Here is an 18,733-nt window from a genome sequence, read left to right as displayed (position 1 = left end):
AGGCAACTGATTGCACTGAACCGCAAATTTGCAATTAATTATTTGATTGAAAACGAAAAGAGATTGATTCGATGATGATGTTGGCAAAGTAACCCCAAAATGAGATTGGGTCCGAGTATCCGAATATCCGAGTACCCGAATAGAGGGGATGAGCTAACCACCAGGGAAAACAGAAAGTGGTGGTTGATGCTGCCTTCCTGTTTCCGAAACTCAAATAAAACGTTTCGCTTTAATTAATAAATAGAAAAGACAATGGAATCATAATTCGACAAAAGGTTTTGATTATGCAGACAGGAAAACACAAAAACAAACACAAACACAAACAGTGAAATACAGAAGTGCCCCAAAAAACGACAAACTGCAACAAATTAATCAACTTCTGTCCGGACGGACAGTAGGTTACGGTCACTGGTCACTGGTGGGTTCTTCATTTGCATAACGTCAAATGCATTTGCCCGTGGGGCTTGTTTGTTTGTGCGCAATCATAAATTTCGGCTTAAGTCCTCAAAGTACCATGCTCTGCCTAAGCTTGACCTTTGACTTTTCACCCATTTATATATATGTGTGTGTGTGTGCTTCCCTTTCGCCGAGTTATGTAAATGAAAGCAACGAAATTCTTTGTCTTAGGCCTTTAAGTCATTACTTGCTTTATTTAATATGCATTGAAGTTGTGCCATGAGCAGGTCCGTCTGCCCTCAAAGAAGTCATAATTACTATTTATAATACGAGGCCGCAAAGCACGCAAATTCAACCAAACGAAATAGTCCGTGTAATTAAGAACCCTACTGCGGAAATAATACTTTAAGTGGACAGTTGTGGCCCGTCGTCGAATGCTCTCGAATAGCTGACAATCGGCACGTGATGAGCCTGCGAAAACAGCCCTTGTCTAGTAGTCTCATAGTCCGTAGTCCGCAGTCCGCAGTCCGCAGTCCGTAGTCCGATTTACGTAGCTTCAGGACTCGAGCCGTGATTTAAAAATAATTAAACACGTACAGCGAATAACTGTAATTTCCAGGCGGAGGGCACAGCGCAGTTTTAAAATTAACATTTTTATTTATTTGAAATCAACGCGTCGGCCCATTGAGCTGACACTCAACATGTCGCGTTTCCTTTCTCGCCGGAGTTGAGGTGCCCGGAATCGAGGAGGAGCAGGCGGATGATTACGATGGGCGGCACGGAATCGCATCAAGTGCCCTTCTGGGACACCGGACAAATCGCTAACGGCTCTGGCAATTATTTACATACCCGCATATTGAGCTGGCCAGCGGATTACATTTGTGAATGGCTTTCGAGCGGATTTCCAAGCGATCTGACACTGCAACGATTCGTTTGTCGTTTCGATTCAGACAAAATCCTGCCACAAAACTGGGATTTGCCGGGTGCATCCCCCTCTCATATTCTACGCTTTTAGAGTTGACAGGCTTTAAATGGGAAAAAACTGAAACACACATCATTAACATCATGCGAGTATTGAAACTCACAAAAAAGCTTTTTTTTAAGAAATGCTATATATGTTTTTATCAAAAAGACTGATAGATTGAACTTTAAATGCTTGTAGGCGAAAATAAAATATTTTTATGGCGTTAAATTCTTTTTAACCATGCAATAAACTTTATAAAAAATAATAAACATTTTCAAACAGCTTTAATTTGTTTTTCTGATATAAATAGTTTTCAATATCTCGGTTTTATTTTTAAAAGATAGTATTTTTTAAACTGACAACCTTTTTTATCAGTAAAGTTAATTTTGCAAGGTAAATGAGACAATATTTTTTTTTTAAATTGTAATACTCAAAATTAAAAGATATATATATGCTTTTTAAATATAAAACTTTTATATAGTTCTTCATATAAATACAGCATTCAATTCCAAATGAATGCCAATAACCAATGAAAAAAGCTAAACTGTTGGCACTGCTCTCAGGGGTTAGAAGTGCCCAAAGGACTGCTACTCGAATGTCCAACGGGCGTGCAACAGTTTGCTCGGCGATCCGATCCGTCGAGACGGGAGATGTGCCCACGCCCACGCCCACGCCCACGCCCACGCCCACGCCCACGCCCACGCCCACGCCCACCCATCCCCTCGTGGATGCAGTGCTTCCGAAGTCCGGAGTGCGCACGGACCATTGTGCTCGGCTTAAGCGAAACGGCTTTCATTTACATCAATGCTCCTGCTGTGGCCTTCTCCACCGGAAGTGTCTCATTGACCATCCATCCGGCTGCATGCGCTGTCACGCCTCACGTCGTCTTTGCCCCGCCCATGTGTGAGGCTTGTTTTGACCCTCTTCCTGCCCGGACTCACTCCGTCCAGCCCTCCATTTGTATTTGTCTGGCTGGGCGGCGGTGGCGGTGGCGAGGCCACCCCTTCCGCTGCCACCCCTTCGACCAACGCATTAATCCTTGCTTTGATTTAGGACCAATGAGTGTGAGATCCCAGTGGCAGGCCATGCAATGCACATTGGGGCCCCTCAGTCGCATTAGGTCGGATCTCTCGGTACTCATAAGAGTAGGACATGATGTCTGGCCAGTCGAATGAACTCTCCGGGTCTCAGCGCTGGGCCTAATTCGAATCGACAGTCAGCCGCAGGCTATCCTGCAGCCACAGAGTGTCCTGGACTGGCCCACATGTCCCCGATTGGCAGCTGATTTATCTTGCATTAGACTGATTAAACGATGCTTTGCGGCGGCTTCTCTTCTTCGATTAGCTAATCTTGGAATCGGAAGGGACACATACCTTGTAAAATTTTATTTGACTTGTCATAACTTTGTGCAAAAACAAGATCAACTTCTGCTATGCCTTGTTTTATAATGAATTTCATTTTTAAATTATAAAACTTTTCACCTAAATCACAGCAAAGCTGTTTTAAGTAAGTTTTTTTTTAGGTTTCAAAAATCCGATTTTAAAGGGTGAAATTAAATGTTTTAAAGTGAAAAAGAAAGACAATTTTTTTGGCTAACCGTGTGCGACCTTTTGCCTTATTATTTTTTTGCATATTTGTTTCTTGAAAATTTGAAATGTGCAAATGCAGAATAAGTTTAAAAGTTTAAAAAATGTAATACCTCTTCAAAATCCAATTTTAAAGGCTAAATTAAATGCTCAAAAGCGAAGAGGAAAGTCATTGGTTAACCATTTGCAACTCGCTCCCTTTTATTATACAAAATTGCAGCTTTAATTTAAGGCCTTGTATTGCTTGAGGGTAATTGCAACTGTCCCTATAGGAAACGGAAACCATGCAGCCTTTCACTGGCCATCCCTGGCTGTTAAGTCCATCCCCAGCCGGCCTGTCTAAGCGGGTGGCCCATGGAGCTGTCCCAGCTTGCAGAGTTGGCTTCATTTCCCCATTGAACGCTCTTCAGCCCCAGGAGCTGATTCAGCTGTTCATCGCATCCTTTGCGTGTCCTGCCACTTCGGCACGTTTGCCAGCCAATCCAACGGAGCCGTGGGTCAATGTTAATGCTGCCCCATCAGGAGCTGCCCCACCGGTGCTCTCGGCGGTAGCAGCTCACCATTAAGCACGCCGTTCCTTTGAGCCGGCTGTCCATCGCGGGACACCGCTGAGAGTGATGGAAGTGCTGCACTCCCCCGCCCCCTCCGCTACACAGAAATTAAAATCACATAAATGCATCTTGAAGAACAATTATATTTCTACTGTCTGATATTAAAAGAAAATATTTTGATGTGCATTGGCTTGAAAAACAATTGAAAAATGCATTTGATTTTAAAGCTTTTCTTAGTTTGCTTTCAATTAGAATAAAAAAATACTGTTTACCAAAGAAAAGCAAAATGCCTTGATTTTATTTTTGCTTTAAATTGGTTTTAAAGATTTAAAAGATTTTAAAGATTTAGGTGATGGAAACTTGTGTAATAAATTAAGAAAATATGAATTATTTTGTCGCTGTGTATGAAGTTGTCCGGTGCTAAACGCAGAGGGTCCGGTATCTGGCATAATGATGGCCATCGGCGGGATGCGAGCTGGCTCCTCCGCAGAGCATCTCCGGCTGGTTGGCTGGCTGAGTGGCAATTGCTGTTGACATGCCTTTCATTTTAGGCGTGAGAGCTTCCTGCGAGGCCAATTTAGCCCGGCTCAAAAGCTTTTGTCAAGGTAAGAATCGACGAAAAATCAATCGAGGTCTTACCATCTCCATGTTTAACTACCTCGAAAAGGGCGGTGAGGTTTTGAAATTCAATACAAACGATTTTTTTGTTTAAGTATCAAAAATTTAAGTAAATCAAAAATAAAATTACTTTTACATAAATTACCTTAGGAACGCACATTTCACATCATGAATCAACAGAAATTGACATTTTTGTATTTATTGCCAAATATTTGTTTTAAGCATAAATTTATATTGGAACGACATGAAATTAGCATTTTAATAAATTAGATCAGCTTAAAACAATTTATTGCTCATGTATGATTAAAATGATGAGCTTAAAATAAAGGGTGTTCAAAGGTAATTTGATTTTTAATAATTTTGTATGTTTCTCTTAAAAGGAGTCTTCAATTTTAACTTCTTTCTTGCAATGTTGCTCGGTTGGCTCAATTGGCCTGATAGCATCGCTCAGTTGCTTTCACGGAAGTCAATGGCCGCCAGGACCCTGGCCAAAAGTATGGAAAAGGGGTTGGACGGCAGACGGCGTCGCCGTTTTTATGAGATGTCAAAAACCAGTGAAATTGTCCTTGTCCCATGAAATATAAATGGCAGACGAAATTGTATTTCGGCTGCAACTCAACTGCTGCCCGCCATTCAGGCCATTGCTTGTGGCGACATCTTCGCATCTTATGCCACAGAAGCGGAAATGATAATGCAGTTGACGTGCATCGGCCAGGAGGAATGGCAAACATCTCGAAATGCTGTTTGCCACGAAACTCTTCTGGTGGCCGTGACTGCGGGCCATTCAATCTCAATCACAGTTGCACTTGCAGTTGGCCCAGTTTATGCGAGTGTGTCAGTTGATGCGAGCAAATAAAAATTTATCTCGCAATTGATGGACTTTTGTTTGGCATCGATGGCTCGCGCCGATGGCTGAATGGCAAAGCTGGTGGCGCCGAAAGCTGGCCCTGTCTCCAGTTTCTGAGCTTCTGAGCAGCAGCAACAGCAGCAGCAACAGCAGCAGCAACCAGTTTGGCGGCTCAAAAGCTCCGGGCATGAGGTAAGCGGAGCGATCGATCCGCATACCGCTCACAGAATCGAGCGTGAACACTTGGCGAACGGTCGACCAGCGGACCGAGCGAGAAATAAAGACAGTGTCAGAAATAAAGACAGAGCGAAAGAGAGACAGCCAGAGAGACAGTAAAAGAGAGAGCAACAAGTTTGGCAGTGGAAATTTTAGTAACGAAATGCAGTGAATACCCGTCCAGTGAATGCAACAAACTTGCTTAAAAACAGTCAATAAACCGATCTTAAAAAACAACAACAATCACAAAACAAAAACTCAAAACTCGAAACTATTCAAAAGCTCATTATGAACACAAAGGCCGAGCCAGTGAAACAAAACGCTGAGTGAATCTAGTTGAACATTTCGAAGAGACAGAAACAAAATCAAAATCAAAATCAAAACCAAAACAGCAACAAGTGAAAGAGCCAGAAAGAGACGGCCAGAGCGGGAGGCCGCGAGTGAGAACGAGACAGGCGAGACAAGACTTTCGCATCCGAGGTTGATTTTTGCATGCCGAGAGATACAGCTACAACTATAGCTACAGCTACAGCTACAGTAGCTAGAGCCTGAGAAATATCTGCAAATACTAATTCTTTGTTATTGCCGAGACAGCCAGTCAGCCAGTCAGGCAGTCAGGCAGTCAGAAATGGAGTACGAGAAAATGATGTATATGCCAGGCGGTGAGGTAAGTCGAGCACATCGAGCATCTTGGCGATAATGTATCTGTATCTGCTTGAAAACATGACTGTAGCGCAACTACAGCGCCGATAGTTGATAACCTTTCGCCCGCCATTATCATCGGCCAGTGAAGTCGGAATTGGAATGGGAATGGGAATGGGAATTGGAATCGGAATCAGTATCTGTATATTATGCGCAGTTCGTTGCGGCAGGAAAGCTGCGGCTATTTTAATTAGCAGCGCATCTCGTGTAGGCGGCAGAAGTATCTTGCAGTTTGCAGCTCGCATCTTGCAGCTCGCGAATGCGTGTCACTGGGTGAGAGTAGCTCCCATCCACTTGCCAGTTACATTTTCGCATTTGTCTTATGGCATTTCGCTTTAATTACAATAAAAGCAATAACAGCAATAACAGCAATAGCAATAGCAATGGCAATTGCAATGGCAATTGCAATAGCAATCGCAACCAACGATGGCAGCAACTTTCAAAAGATGCTTTCATTTTGCAAGAAGTGATTCTAAATGATTGTCAACTATGGCATGACAACAAACAGTGCCACAAACGCCGAGTAAGAGCTGCCATGTCGGCCGGCCTGAACTGGCATTTCACTCGGAAAGTGCATTCCAATCCAGCAGATACTTTTTGTTGGACCTACTTAGGCCCCATAGGCGATGTGCGCAAGTCTTTGACGTTTGTCGCTGCTGCCCCAGCATTGCAATAGAAGAAAACACATGAGCAGCAGTAGCAGCAGCAGCAGAAGCGACGCGGTTAAAATGAGGGAGAAAAAAAACTTGTATTTACCATTTTTGATTGATTTGATGGAAATGTGTCTCCGCGCTTTTCCAATCGCTGACACAGAAGCAGACGGCTTGCAACAGCGCTTAGAAATGCACTGCAAGATGGCAAGATTGTAAGACTGCAAGACTGAAAGACTGCCTGCCTGACTGACTGACTGACTGCCTGCGGCAGCCACACTCATGTCTCATTATATTTATGGACATAATAAAATAAATACTACTGCCAACAATTATAAATGCAAGCCGCTTTCGCAGCTCAGCCACGCTAAGCCGAGACGAGACGAGTCGAGTCGAGTCGAGTTGTGTCTAGTTGAGTTAAAGAAAACTCGACATGACATAAATACTTCAACTTGTCAGGTTTTCTTTCCCTCAGCGACAGGCCTTTCCATCGAGAATCCATCGAGAGTGGCATTTCTTAGTTTGCTCCGTCAAGGGCCCTATCCAATTCTATCCAGAACGGCTGGTTATCAATCAAAACGATTATACAATAATAATCACTTTTTGGGTGTGGCTGCCTTCTCGGGCATTGTTATGGCCACAATGCACTCAGCCAAATTAGCTTCTCAGGTCTTGTAAAATATCTTCAGGGTGCTATCCTCGTTTGTTCAATTTTATTATATGAGAAAACAAACACCGCATTTCGAGAACATTTTTGCTTTTATATTTTACCTTTCTTATTTTGATAATATAATGTTTTTTTTTTAGAATAGGGTTTAAAGCTCTACAGACGTTTGTAAAAAATAAGATAAATTTAATTTAAATCAGCCTTGGGAGCCTACTACAAAAGATTCAATTTTTCTTGTTGAACTATTGGAAAATGAGAATTTTCTGAGTGTAAGGCTAAATTATGGCCACGGCAGCCTGTGGTGTCGGGTCTTGTCTTGTGGCTTCAGCATTGAATCTCGCCTGGCTTTTATGCAAATTGAAATGAGTTGGCTTCGCATCGTCTTTTATACAGAATAATTGTCAGTGCGTGCAGTGCATAATGAGTGCAGAAGGGATTGGGTTTGCAGGGTTCGGTGCCTAGACATAAGCGCATTCCTGGCCATTCCTATCCCTATTCCTATTCCTGTCAAGAGTGTGGGATGGGCCGAGAGTCCAGGGTCCCAGCCGTGCCAGGTCGTGAGTGCCATTCAGGCGGTGGTTGGATGGGTGTGGGTGTGGGTGTGGGCGTGGGTGTGGGTTTGTGTCTGGCCTGTCCATCAGGAAAGTGTCCAAATAGTTAGCAGCTCTTGAGCTCTTGAGTAAGTGGCCAATCAAAGCAGGGGCGTTAATTAATTTCGGTTAGTTTCCAGTGGCTTTCCCAGCGACAAGCCGGAACATACGCATTCCGAGTCGTTGCAGTTGTCCAGACACTTGGCACATTAAGCGGGCTGCAAAGAATTCAGCATTGCAGCATAATTGAAATGTTGCACCCATTTGAGATATTTATTAACCTCGCCGCCAGCCATTTATCTAGCATGAAATGTCGACAATTAAATGCAATGCAAATAGCGAAGAACGAAGAATGGCGGGAACTGCACACAGAGTTTTCCCCGTCACGAAATGGCTACAGATACTCGTTTAAAAACAAAAAAGCCAAAGATACAGAGATACAAAGATACAGATACAGATACACAGAATAATGAGTGAAACAAACAGAAGGCAGGCAGGCAGTCAGGCAGGCAGTCAGTCAGTCGGGCGATGTAAAAATAAGCAGAAATAAGTCTTGTCTCTTTGACAGCTTAACCCACGCATCCGAGAGCTGGTAGATTGTACGTGGATACCGCCGGGGGATTTGCCAGAGTATCTGTATCTCTATCTTTTTATGTCTAGCTGTGTATGCATGTTGACAGCGCACTTCAACATGCCCTGCCAGAGCGTATATATATACATATATACCCAATCCCATCCAATCCAATCCAATCCCTAAGTGCGCGAATAAGGCGAACGTTTCATTAAACAAACAATTTGCGCTTGCGCATCGGGCTAAGGGTGGGGGAGGGGGAGGGGGGTCAGTTTGGCTTGGCTTAGCTTTTGCTGGCAGCTCCATGGCCATAATGCGATTAGAACAGATTACCTGACAATTGTCGCCAGTTGGAGTAGAACCAACCAGCCAACTCAACTCTCAGCTCCGAACACCTGAGGTTGCGACCGTGCGGCATTAGCATAGTTTGTTTATTTAGTTCAAAGAAACATATAAATTAATTTAAATATCACCTGGCCATAACTCAGCGACATGTCAGCACTCAAGGCCTGCAAAGCTGCAAAGCTGCAGTTGCAACTGTTCTGTACTGGTACTGGCCAACTTAACTACCTTTTGTCTGACGTCGATTCGGATAGAGATACTCCGATTCTGATTCTGTTTCTGATTCTGCTGTGGCCAATCAAGGTCTCCTTTGTCTATGGGCCTGGGCGCGCCCCGTGTAAGATCTGGTTAAAATGGGATTTATATAGATCGGTCGTGAGTTCGCCTTAGGCGTTGGCCCGTCCATTCGTTCCATTTATTATACTTCTATACGCGGGGTACGACAATAAGCTGACTGCTGCCTGCTGCCTGCTGGCCAGAGTGCTATCTGATCGCAGCTTTTAATAATGCTTTTGTCGTTCTTAAAACGTAAACTTGATTTTATTATTAGGCGAAGCCACAAGCAAGAACAAGCACCAGCAGCAGCACACACTCACTCGCAAAGGCAAATAAATAAATATGCCACATTCTTGACAGTGGCTTCGACTTGTTCTAATGAATTTTGTTTGAGTTGGCCAGCCACAAAAATCATAAAACTTGTTTTTCTGTTGCCTTCTTTTTTGTGGCCTCGGCCCAAGTTGGATATTTTCAATTTATTACCAAACGCTCTCACTCTCTCTCACACATTGCTGGCATATTATTGTTGCTAATTCGGGTAAGGGTTTTTCAATTTACTGGCTCTGAAAGGGAAATCAAGTCCAATATGCCACTGCCTTTGACAGCGCCGCAAAATGTTTGCTTTAACATTGTCTTTATATCTGATTTTCACAACGCCATCGTTGGCTTTGCTCTGATTTGATTTGATTCGGTTTGGTTTGATTTGGCTTATTTTGTTTTGTCATTTGTTTGGCTTCATCTATTGTTTTTGCTGGAAAATGAACTTTTTGCAGCCTGATGGAATTTTAATAAATTCGGCATATTCGATTTGTTTGCTCGTCTCTGCCCGTTTCAAATGAGTCAGCTTTGAAGTTATGGCGTTTTGGCTGCTCAAAATTGCTATAATTTGATTGGAATCAAATTCTTCTGGTGCCAGTGCGTGTCAGTCGACATTGGACATGTGAATTCCTGGCCATTGGATCGGATCTGTGTTTCCGAGTGAGCAGCATTAGTCATAACGTGTCATGTTCGTGTTCCTCGATAAGAGTTTTCATCGAATCGAGCTGCTGGATACTAATGTATCCTGTTTGTATGCAGGTGGAAAGCCCAGAACTTATCATAATTCCCTTTCACCACTCCACCCTCGCACATGCCATATCAATTTGGTGGCTTTTGTAAATTTGTTTAAAAATAGAATTGCCGGCTAAATGTGTCTATTATGGCGCTGTGGTTTTTCTAAAAATACAATCCACACCTGACAGCCACTTGTCCAGAGCCGGGGCCAAATCCTAATTGCTGCCGGGCTCATTGTTTCCATGTCCCGACTTTGACACCGAACGCTTGGTGATCGATAACAAGCCATTTGTGACGTGGATGGGTGCGGGTGCTATTTGGTATAGACCGTCGGACATATCAGTATTCCAATATATATGGTACATGCTGCGATTCGATATGTTCCATTCTGGACCCCGATCTCCTCTTCTCCCCCCCCCCCCCCAAGTTTGGCCCAAACAAAAGCGTTTATTGACAGCCGCCCCATGTCGGACACGCCAATGAATTATTACCGGCCAAAGCGTTTTGGCCACAAAAAAGCCTTTTGTCCGCATCTCTCTCCGGCATCTGGGAACTCCGATTCTGTCAGAATTGTTGAGCTTGTTTTCTCGGCTTTTGTAGAACGAGATTTAATTAAAATTTACGAGTACACCACATGATTCAGATCGCCGAAGTCTTTGTTGTTCGGCCCGAAGCAGCAGGAAATCCATTTGCTGGAATAACCCGAGTGATCTAATTCGCCCAGGTGCGAGGATGTGGGCTTGTTTAAGGGTAGGAGAATATAATGCTAAATAATCAAGAGCAAACGAAAAAAAATGCAAATTCTGTCCGTTTTTATTGGCCTAAGATGGGCAATATTTATTAGCCTTATTTTGCATTAGCTGTTTAGAGAGTCGCAGACCTTTTTTCAAGGGAATTTTAGGGGTGGTTATTTAATGGCCATAAAATAGTTGTTATTTTCCATAATTTTTAGAAACTGTTGTGTGAAGTCAGTGTAATAACTAGCTGACATTATTTCAGCCTGTCTGTCCGTCCTTTAATGGTCCATAAATGGCCCGTAGCAGCTCAATTTATTATGCAGTTTTTGCCCAGCAATCACAATTTTTTTATGGCAATTCGGCTGAGTCATTGGCTGCAGCTGCTGAATCATGTCCTAGGTTTTCCTTGGTACTTGGATATTAAATCGTATCCAAGCTGGGATTCGGGTGAAGTACACGGCTTCGATATTGCTCTAATAATATGCAGATTACGGAAGGTAATCATCAAGTGCTAAGGCGAAATCAAAATGTTTGCGCTGGCAATTAGCGGGCAGGCGAGAAAAGCGAACTGAAATCACTCATACGCCCCGTTGCTGAACAATTAAAACACAGAAATTGTAATAACATCGTGACTAGTGAGAACTATGGCGTCGTCGAGCGCTGCCAATAATTATAATGCCCACCGGCCTCCCCTGAGATCCAAAAGCAAAAAGTACTATTCGGAAAATCCAGTATGAGCTGTTTTATTAATAATAAGCACACAGCGCATAGCCATATTCAATACACCTCCTCGTCCCCCTGGGCACCAACAAACCTGGCTGCTGCATTTAGTTGCTTAATGAAAAACCAGTTTCTCGGAGGTAAAAATTGGTAGCGCATTCGGGCCGAATTAGCATCGCCTACTTTTATGACGCTTTGCGAAAAAAATAAATAAGAAAAAATAAATAAATAAAACACCCTAGCCTAGAGAGAGAGAGATATGGCGGTGAAGCCCAGAGCTGGGAGAACGCTTTGATTTTGATCTAGTCATTGTTTGGCCGCTCGTAAAAAGCACACACACCCCCTCGTCCACGGAGGCTCTGGGTTTTTTTCCTTTTCGCAGCTGCCTTCTGTGGCGTCACAGTCGAAGTCGCAACTTGATAAATGAGAAAATCAATGCCACTCCGAGCTTAGTACGCCTCTTGCTCTTGTCTAGTTGGCTTCGATTCGCCAGCCGTGGATATTTTAAGGTTAAGCTCAGTCCCCAACTCAACCCAATCAGAACCGAATCAGAACCGAAAATTTCCATACTTTGTCAGGTAGGTGCTGCGAGTACGAGTACGAATTAGAAAGGCGGTCGCACATACGCACATATTCGAACTGGAAGCGGGGAAATAAAACTAATTAACTTTCATGGGCGCGATAATTAAGACAGGTGGCCGCGATTTGGCATCTCAGATGGCCGGATAATTAGTGAGGCCCCGGCAAGATGGCGCCATAAGTGTTTTGATTTTCAATTAGCAACCGATGGCCTGGCCCTCTTATTTTCTTAGTTGTAGCCAAAAACCTCAGTTCTTGTGTGCACTGGTAAAAATTGGGTTTATTTGTGTTTGAAAAGCCCTATATTAGAATACTGAAACGAAACAATCAAATACATATTTAAGGCATATACTTTTTTTGTTGTGACTTAAAAGTAAATAATAAAAAAAGGAATAATAAAAAGATTTTAAATAATTTCAAATTTTTTTATTTTTGGAAAGTTTATAGTTTTTTTTTTTACTTCTTATGATATTGGATAAGGTTTCTTTTTAAACTACACATAAGGCTGTTAAAGTTTTATAGCTCTTTAAAAGATTTTTCTTCTGTGAAAAAGAATATTATTATTTTTTAATGTGTACTTATGTTTTGGCCCACTTTCTTTCTTCCCGCACAGATGCCGCACAGTCCGCAGCTGAAGCCACATCAGTTCCAGGCCCAGACGCCGCCGGACCAGTACTCTGCCTATGCGGACAACTTTGACCTGTCCTTGCTGCCGCAGGAGTCCGCCCCCATTCCCACCACCGTCTTCCAGTACAACGCCCCTCAGATCAAGGTCGAGTGTGCCTGGGATAGTCAGCCCCTGCAGCAGCAGTCGCAGCAGCAGTCGCCGCAGCCCGCGATACCCTACCCCACCTCCGGCCACCAGCTGATCCCGCCGCCCGCCTACCCACACAGCGCCTACCCCTCGCCGCAGTCCAGTCCGCTGCAGTCGGAGTTCGCGGCCTACGGATTCGGCCGGTTCGGCGGCAGCTACGACAGCCTGAACAGCCCGTCGCCCTCGCTGGAGGCGGTCAGCATCAAGCAGGAGCTGCACATCCTGCCGCCCTCGCCGCCGGAGTCCAACTGCGAGACGCCCTCGCCGCGATCCTCCTGCGGGGAGAGCATCAAGGCGGAGCCCCTGGACGCGGAAATCGAGGGCCTCATCGACCTTAACTCGCTGCTCCAGCAGCAGAGTCTGCAGCAGGACACCAAGCCCGATCATCAGCTGCTGCGCGAGTGCCTGGAGGACACCAGCTTCCAGAAGCGGCACAACCTGAAGCCACTGGCTCTGGAATCCTTCATCGGCGGCTTGGCCGAGGTGCGCGGGGACTTTGAGCCGGTCATTTCGCTGGCCCTGGAGCATGCTAAACGCGAGGCGGACGCCATCTGCGCCGAGCTGCAGATATCGCAGGGTAAGTTAACAGTTCTTAAATCAAATACAATATAATAAGATATGTATTTCCGATCCAGATCCGAATGGCTGGACGCCCGCCCAAGTACACGCATGGCTACGATCCACCTTGGCCCAATTCAGACTGCCAGCGGTGGCCGATTTGGAGCTGCACTTCTGCGAAGACGGTGCCGCTCTAACATTACTCAGCGAGGAGGAATTCGTGCTTCGATTGCCTGAGGTAAGTCGAAAAGTCTTTCATAAAGGTGCCACTGAAATACCTTTGCGATTTTCATTTCGTTTGACTTGCAGAAGTCTTGAAAATCCAACAGTAGAGATTTTATTATACAAATAATTGGGAAACCATAAAACTTATATTTAGATTTCTATACTGCTGAACTGGTTTGATTTAATGGAAGGTACTAAATATCAAACAGATGAAGCCATTTCACCGAAAAAAGTCTTGGCTACTATTCATTAACAACGGGTTTTAAATTATCGAAGTGAAGAAATACTTAAAAGCAAGAAATTTGTTAGCTGTTAACTTAATTGTTTAATTAATTTTATGTTCAACCATCAAAAGAGAGTGCATTTCGTCATATTTTGAAAAAAGATGACACATAAAAAAATGGTTCTGTTTCAATGGGCACCAGCTATGTGCCCAAATTCCGCGAAAATAAAAGAAACCCACAATTAGCCATTTTAATGACACCTAGACTCTAGCTATGGAATTAGTTGGAAATGTAAAAACCATAAGAAGTGTGAGTCAAACACGTATGACTTAACTGGGCGAGTGCCAAAATAGTTGGGCATATTACAAAATCGATCAGCACAAAGCAACGGGCCAATAGCCCATGGCGCATAAAACAATAACACAATGCAAACGCGAATAGCAATAGCAAAGAGCCAATATGCGAAGAGGCCCAATCAATGCGATTGAATTGAATTTCGAGTGCGGGCCGAAATGGAATGGAAATGGTTAAAGACAACAAAGAGCAAAACAAAACGAAACGATGCGATACGGTACGATACGAAAACTAAAACGAAACAAGTTTCGTAACTGGCGTTGACGTCATGGCTGGCAGCCAGAGCGGCTTACAGGCCCAGTCGGAATCAGAAATCAGAAAGCAAAACGCAAAACTTTAAAAGCCAAAGCTCAGTCCTCAAACCCCCAAACCTGTTACCAGCAATTAAGCAGAGCTGGCGGCGTCTAAAACTACTCCACATCCACATCACATCCATCCAGCGAACACATGTGCTCTTCGATGTTGTCGAGAGTTGTGCCAAAAATATATCAATGATTACATTCGCCTAGGCTCGTTGGGTGCTGCTTTTGCTACCAAAAGAGAGTGCAGTGAAAAAGGCCAGAAAACAAAAGACTTAGGCAACGAACGTGAACGCGATCGCGAACGCCAATGAAATCGGAGAGCAGTAAGCAGTAAGTCGCAAAAGAAACAAAATTAGTAACCGTGGTCATGGCTGTAAAGGTGAAAGAATGTGTGAAGGTTGTTTGGTGAAACTGCAGCACTTGGACGGATGATTACGAGCCATCGCCGCCGCAGCTCGGATGACTGCCAGAGGGGCGGAAAAGGGGGTAGGGGCGGACTGGCAGCACTCGAACTGAGCCAACGACCAGCAACGACATTGCAAGGTGAAAGTAAGTCGTCGTCGCCGTTGTCTCTGGTTGCCACTGCCACTACCACTACCACTACCACTACCACTACCACTACTACTTCCACCACTTCCACAACTGCCAATGCAATGCAGTATGGACCACGGAGACTGCACATAATTTATGCACTTGGATAGCCTAAGAATTCCCAATTGATATGCCGTCTAGATTGCGATCTAGCCAGGATTAAGGCTCTGTTCCCATTCGAAATGTCTCACTTTCGGCTTTCTTTTCAGAGTGGGAGCACGCTGCACGCCCAGTTGGAGATTTGGAAGATGGCCTACGCCGACCAACCCGCTCATCAGCAGAATCCGCAGCAGCAGCAGCAGCAGCAGCAGCAGTCGCACCAGTCTGCAAACGGCAATCTCTGGCCAGCCAGCTATGCGATGCCCAATTTGGACCTGGACTACAACGAAGACAGCGAAGGTGAGTTGTGTGGCTGGAAAAGCGAAGGTGATTTGCATAGCCGACGGAACAGAACATTGTTACTAGGTAGTCGCGACTTAAGGCCATTGCAATTTAAAAGCATTTAAATAATATTGAAATATTAGCCTCTTAAAATATGTACTTATACGTACCTTTAAAATTCGAGATTTTAAATAGCATAGAAATATTTACCTCTTAAAAAATGTACTTATACATTAACCGTTCGAGCCATCAAATCATAAGACTTTAAAGGTTTAAACATTTCAAAAAAAATTTTAATTTAATTTTAAGTTTTTCAATTTTATTTGTAATTTTTAAATTGAATTGCAAAAAAAAATTATTTTAAATTTGCTTAACAGAAATTAAAAAATTTGCCATTAAAAATGATTTTGGAATTTTTTTTGCTCTTCTAATTTTTTTAGAACCCAGTTGTGATAAAAAAAGTATTACAACAATTTTCTTAATCTTTATTTTGGCTGCTTTAAATGTTTTTAGGATTTTTAGTTATTATGATTTTATTTAATGTTTTGAATTACATAACTTTTTTTTTTATATTTAACGGAAAATCTATAAATATTTAATGTTGTTTTTCATTTGAAAACTAGAAACAGTAGTTTTACATACATATTGCTTAAATTGGCATGCAGTGATAAACTAACTTGTTTATTCTTTTTGCAACAGATGATGAAGAAATGGAGACAGAAGCCGCAATTACACCACTTACCACCAGCAGTTCCACCTCGCCGCCTGCAGCCACGCCCACCAACGGCGGTGCAGCTCCGCAGCCGGCAACAAAACGGCCGAACGGAGGACGGACCGGCGGCGGTGGCTCCCACATCCACCTGTGGCAGTTCCTCAAGGAGCTGCTGGCCTCGCCGCAGGTCAATGGCACGGCCATCCGGTGGATCGACCGCAGCAAGGGCATCTTCAAGATCGAGGACTCGGTGCGGGTGGCCAAGTTGTGGGGTCGGCGCAAGAACCGGCCGGCGATGAACTACGACAAGCTGTCCCGCTCCATCCGGCAGTACTACAAGAAGGGCATCATGAAGAAGACGGAGCGGTCACAGCGACTGGTCTACCAGTTCTGCCATCCCTACAGCCAATAACAGGATGAGCACTGGCCAGTTATTTATTGCTAGTTGTAGTTGACCCACCTGTCCCACTCCGATCCGATCCGATCCGATCCGATCCGTTCCGTTCCGCTGACTATGCTCGACTAGCCTTGTGGGCCTAGCGAGTTCTAGTTGTCCAGTCCTTGTACATATCCACTTCCACTCACAATCTTGTTAGGCACGAAGGTAAGTTCGTGCATCGATTAAGTTTGGCTCTAGATTAAGCTCAAACCTGTGCCCGCTGGCGAAGGTAAGTTCGTCGGGGCAGGGTTTTAAGTGACCCCCATCCCACATCCCACATCCCCCATCCCCCGTCCCACATCCCAGTTTCACCGCAATCGATCGTAGATGTAACTCTGATCCCGCACTGCAGCTGGTAATTCGGCTGCACCTGCGCATGTTTGACTTACCGGCGACATCTTTATTCAACTGCTGCCTGTCCGTGCGAGGGATGACCAACCGCCAGGACGATGTCCTGTGGCTGGAGTTTCGTCTGGAGCTGTGACCGCCATTAGTAGTCCGAGGCGAAATTGGCCACAAAGTTGCAGCAACCAGAGTTCTCCACAAATATGGCCACAGGACTAAGACTGGCGGAAGCATCCTTCGTTGGCAGCATGAAGGTGTCGAGGTAATTTTAGGAACCATATATCTATGATATATCAAAAGTAAGTTCTATGAACAACTTAATAAGCGAACAAATGTTAATAGTAGCGTTAAGGACCCTCGATTAGCCATAGGTTTCCTTGAAAGTTTTTTCTCTCTTCCGCGCAACAAAAAAGTTAAAAACCTTTCGACATCGTCCGCATAATGCTATGCTATAACTCACAGCGATATCAATTATTTATTCATTACCAGGTGGCGGTTCAATTTAGACATATTTTGTTTCACTTTATTTCGATTATACGCAATTAGCATAATTCGAGCATAATTTTTCTCTAGTTTCGTTTATGTGACGGGTAGCGAGTTTAAGTTAATTTTAATATTTATTCGCTGGCCCAGCCGAGCGGTGAATTTATGGAAAGTCAATTATTTTTTTGCTATTTGCATTAGCATTAATGCAGGCGATTTAATTGAATTATGCAACGGCCAATTGGCTGCTTGGCTTATTTTGTTACCCAAATAGAACAGTTACCGTTTATGAAAATATTTATACGTATATTCTTCACCTAATTAGGACATTGCCGGCTTGGCAACTAGATTAATGCACTTTACACTTTTTACAACACACAAATTATTTATTTATTTATTCAACAAACATATTGTCATGCTACACTATCAGATAATAAAAATCACAGCAAAAAAAAAAAAAAACAGTTGCCAATTACGGGTGTGTATTTACATTAAATCTGTGCGGGCAATTTTCAGTTGGCAATTGAACAGAAACGTAAGCTGAATCTGAATCTGAAACCAATGGTAATTTTGCATCAAGGAGGAGCTGCTCTTGTGCAGCCAGCAAAACATTTTAGATTGCCCTGTCAGTCGGTCACTGCATTCGTGTGTGACCGATGCAATTTTCAATCAACGAAAACTAGTTTCGTTTTCGAGTCCTGGAAAATCATGGACGCTTTGTAAAGGAGTAGATAACACCATTTAAAATGCATGCAAAGTGGGGTCCGTATTAAGTTGCTGCCTCAACTGAGATTAATTAAATAAGCGAAAACTATTGTTGGGCCCCTGGAAAATAATCATTGTTTTGGAAAGGAATAGATAACACCAATTCAATACTTTAAGTTGCTGCCTCGACTGGGGTTAGTTTGCTGCAATCGGACACTGCAGTAATTAATACCATTTTTAATTAGCGAAAACTACTATTGGGCTCCTGCAAAATCATCATTGTCTTGGAGAGGAGTAGATAACACCAAATCAATACATAAGGCAAACGGGTAACCGGATTATCGTGGCCCTGTATTAAGTTGCTTCCTCGACTGGGCTTAATTTGATGCGCCCGAATGAGTCCATCGTCTTTGTTGTGCCACGACCAGGGCCCAAACTCCAGTGCCATCTCCCTCATTTAAATACTAAATCGCATTAAATGCCATCAAGTGGAAAACTCCCAAAAGCAATAAATTCATTCCTTCCAGCCGCCAGG

At 43.6% G+C, this 18,733-nt stretch overlaps 1 protein-coding gene across 2 annotated transcripts; it reads left to right on the top strand.

Annotated features, from left to right (window-relative positions):
- The first annotated feature begins 5,148 nt into the window (after positions 1-5,148).
- LOC128257213 (DNA-binding protein D-ETS-4) lies at positions 5,149-17,967 on the top strand. 2 transcript variants are annotated; one of them, XM_052988108.1, is made up of 5 exons: positions 5,149-5,845; positions 12,679-13,456; positions 13,515-13,675; positions 15,343-15,532; positions 16,214-17,967. In XM_052988108.1, exons 1-5 carry the CDS (start codon positions 5,807-5,809, stop codon positions 16,636-16,638), a joined length of 1,593 nt encoding a protein of 530 aa, XP_052844068.1. In that variant the 5' UTR covers positions 5,149-5,806; the 3' UTR covers positions 16,639-17,967. The 2 variants fall into 2 exon arrangements, with proteins under 2 accessions (XP_052844068.1, XP_052844079.1); XM_052988119.1 differs by lacking the exon at positions 5,149-5,845 and adding an exon at positions 11,784-12,064.
- Positions 17,968-18,733: the final 766 nt, after the last annotated feature.

The sequence above is a fragment of the Drosophila gunungcola genome, chromosome 3R (assembly GCF_025200985.1).
Source record: "Drosophila gunungcola strain Sukarami chromosome 3R, Dgunungcola_SK_2, whole genome shotgun sequence".
NCBI lineage: Eukaryota > Metazoa > Arthropoda > Insecta > Diptera > Drosophilidae > Drosophila > Drosophila gunungcola.
Note: the sequence above shows the minus strand (reverse complement) of the source record. Positions and strands in the feature narration are given on the sequence as shown.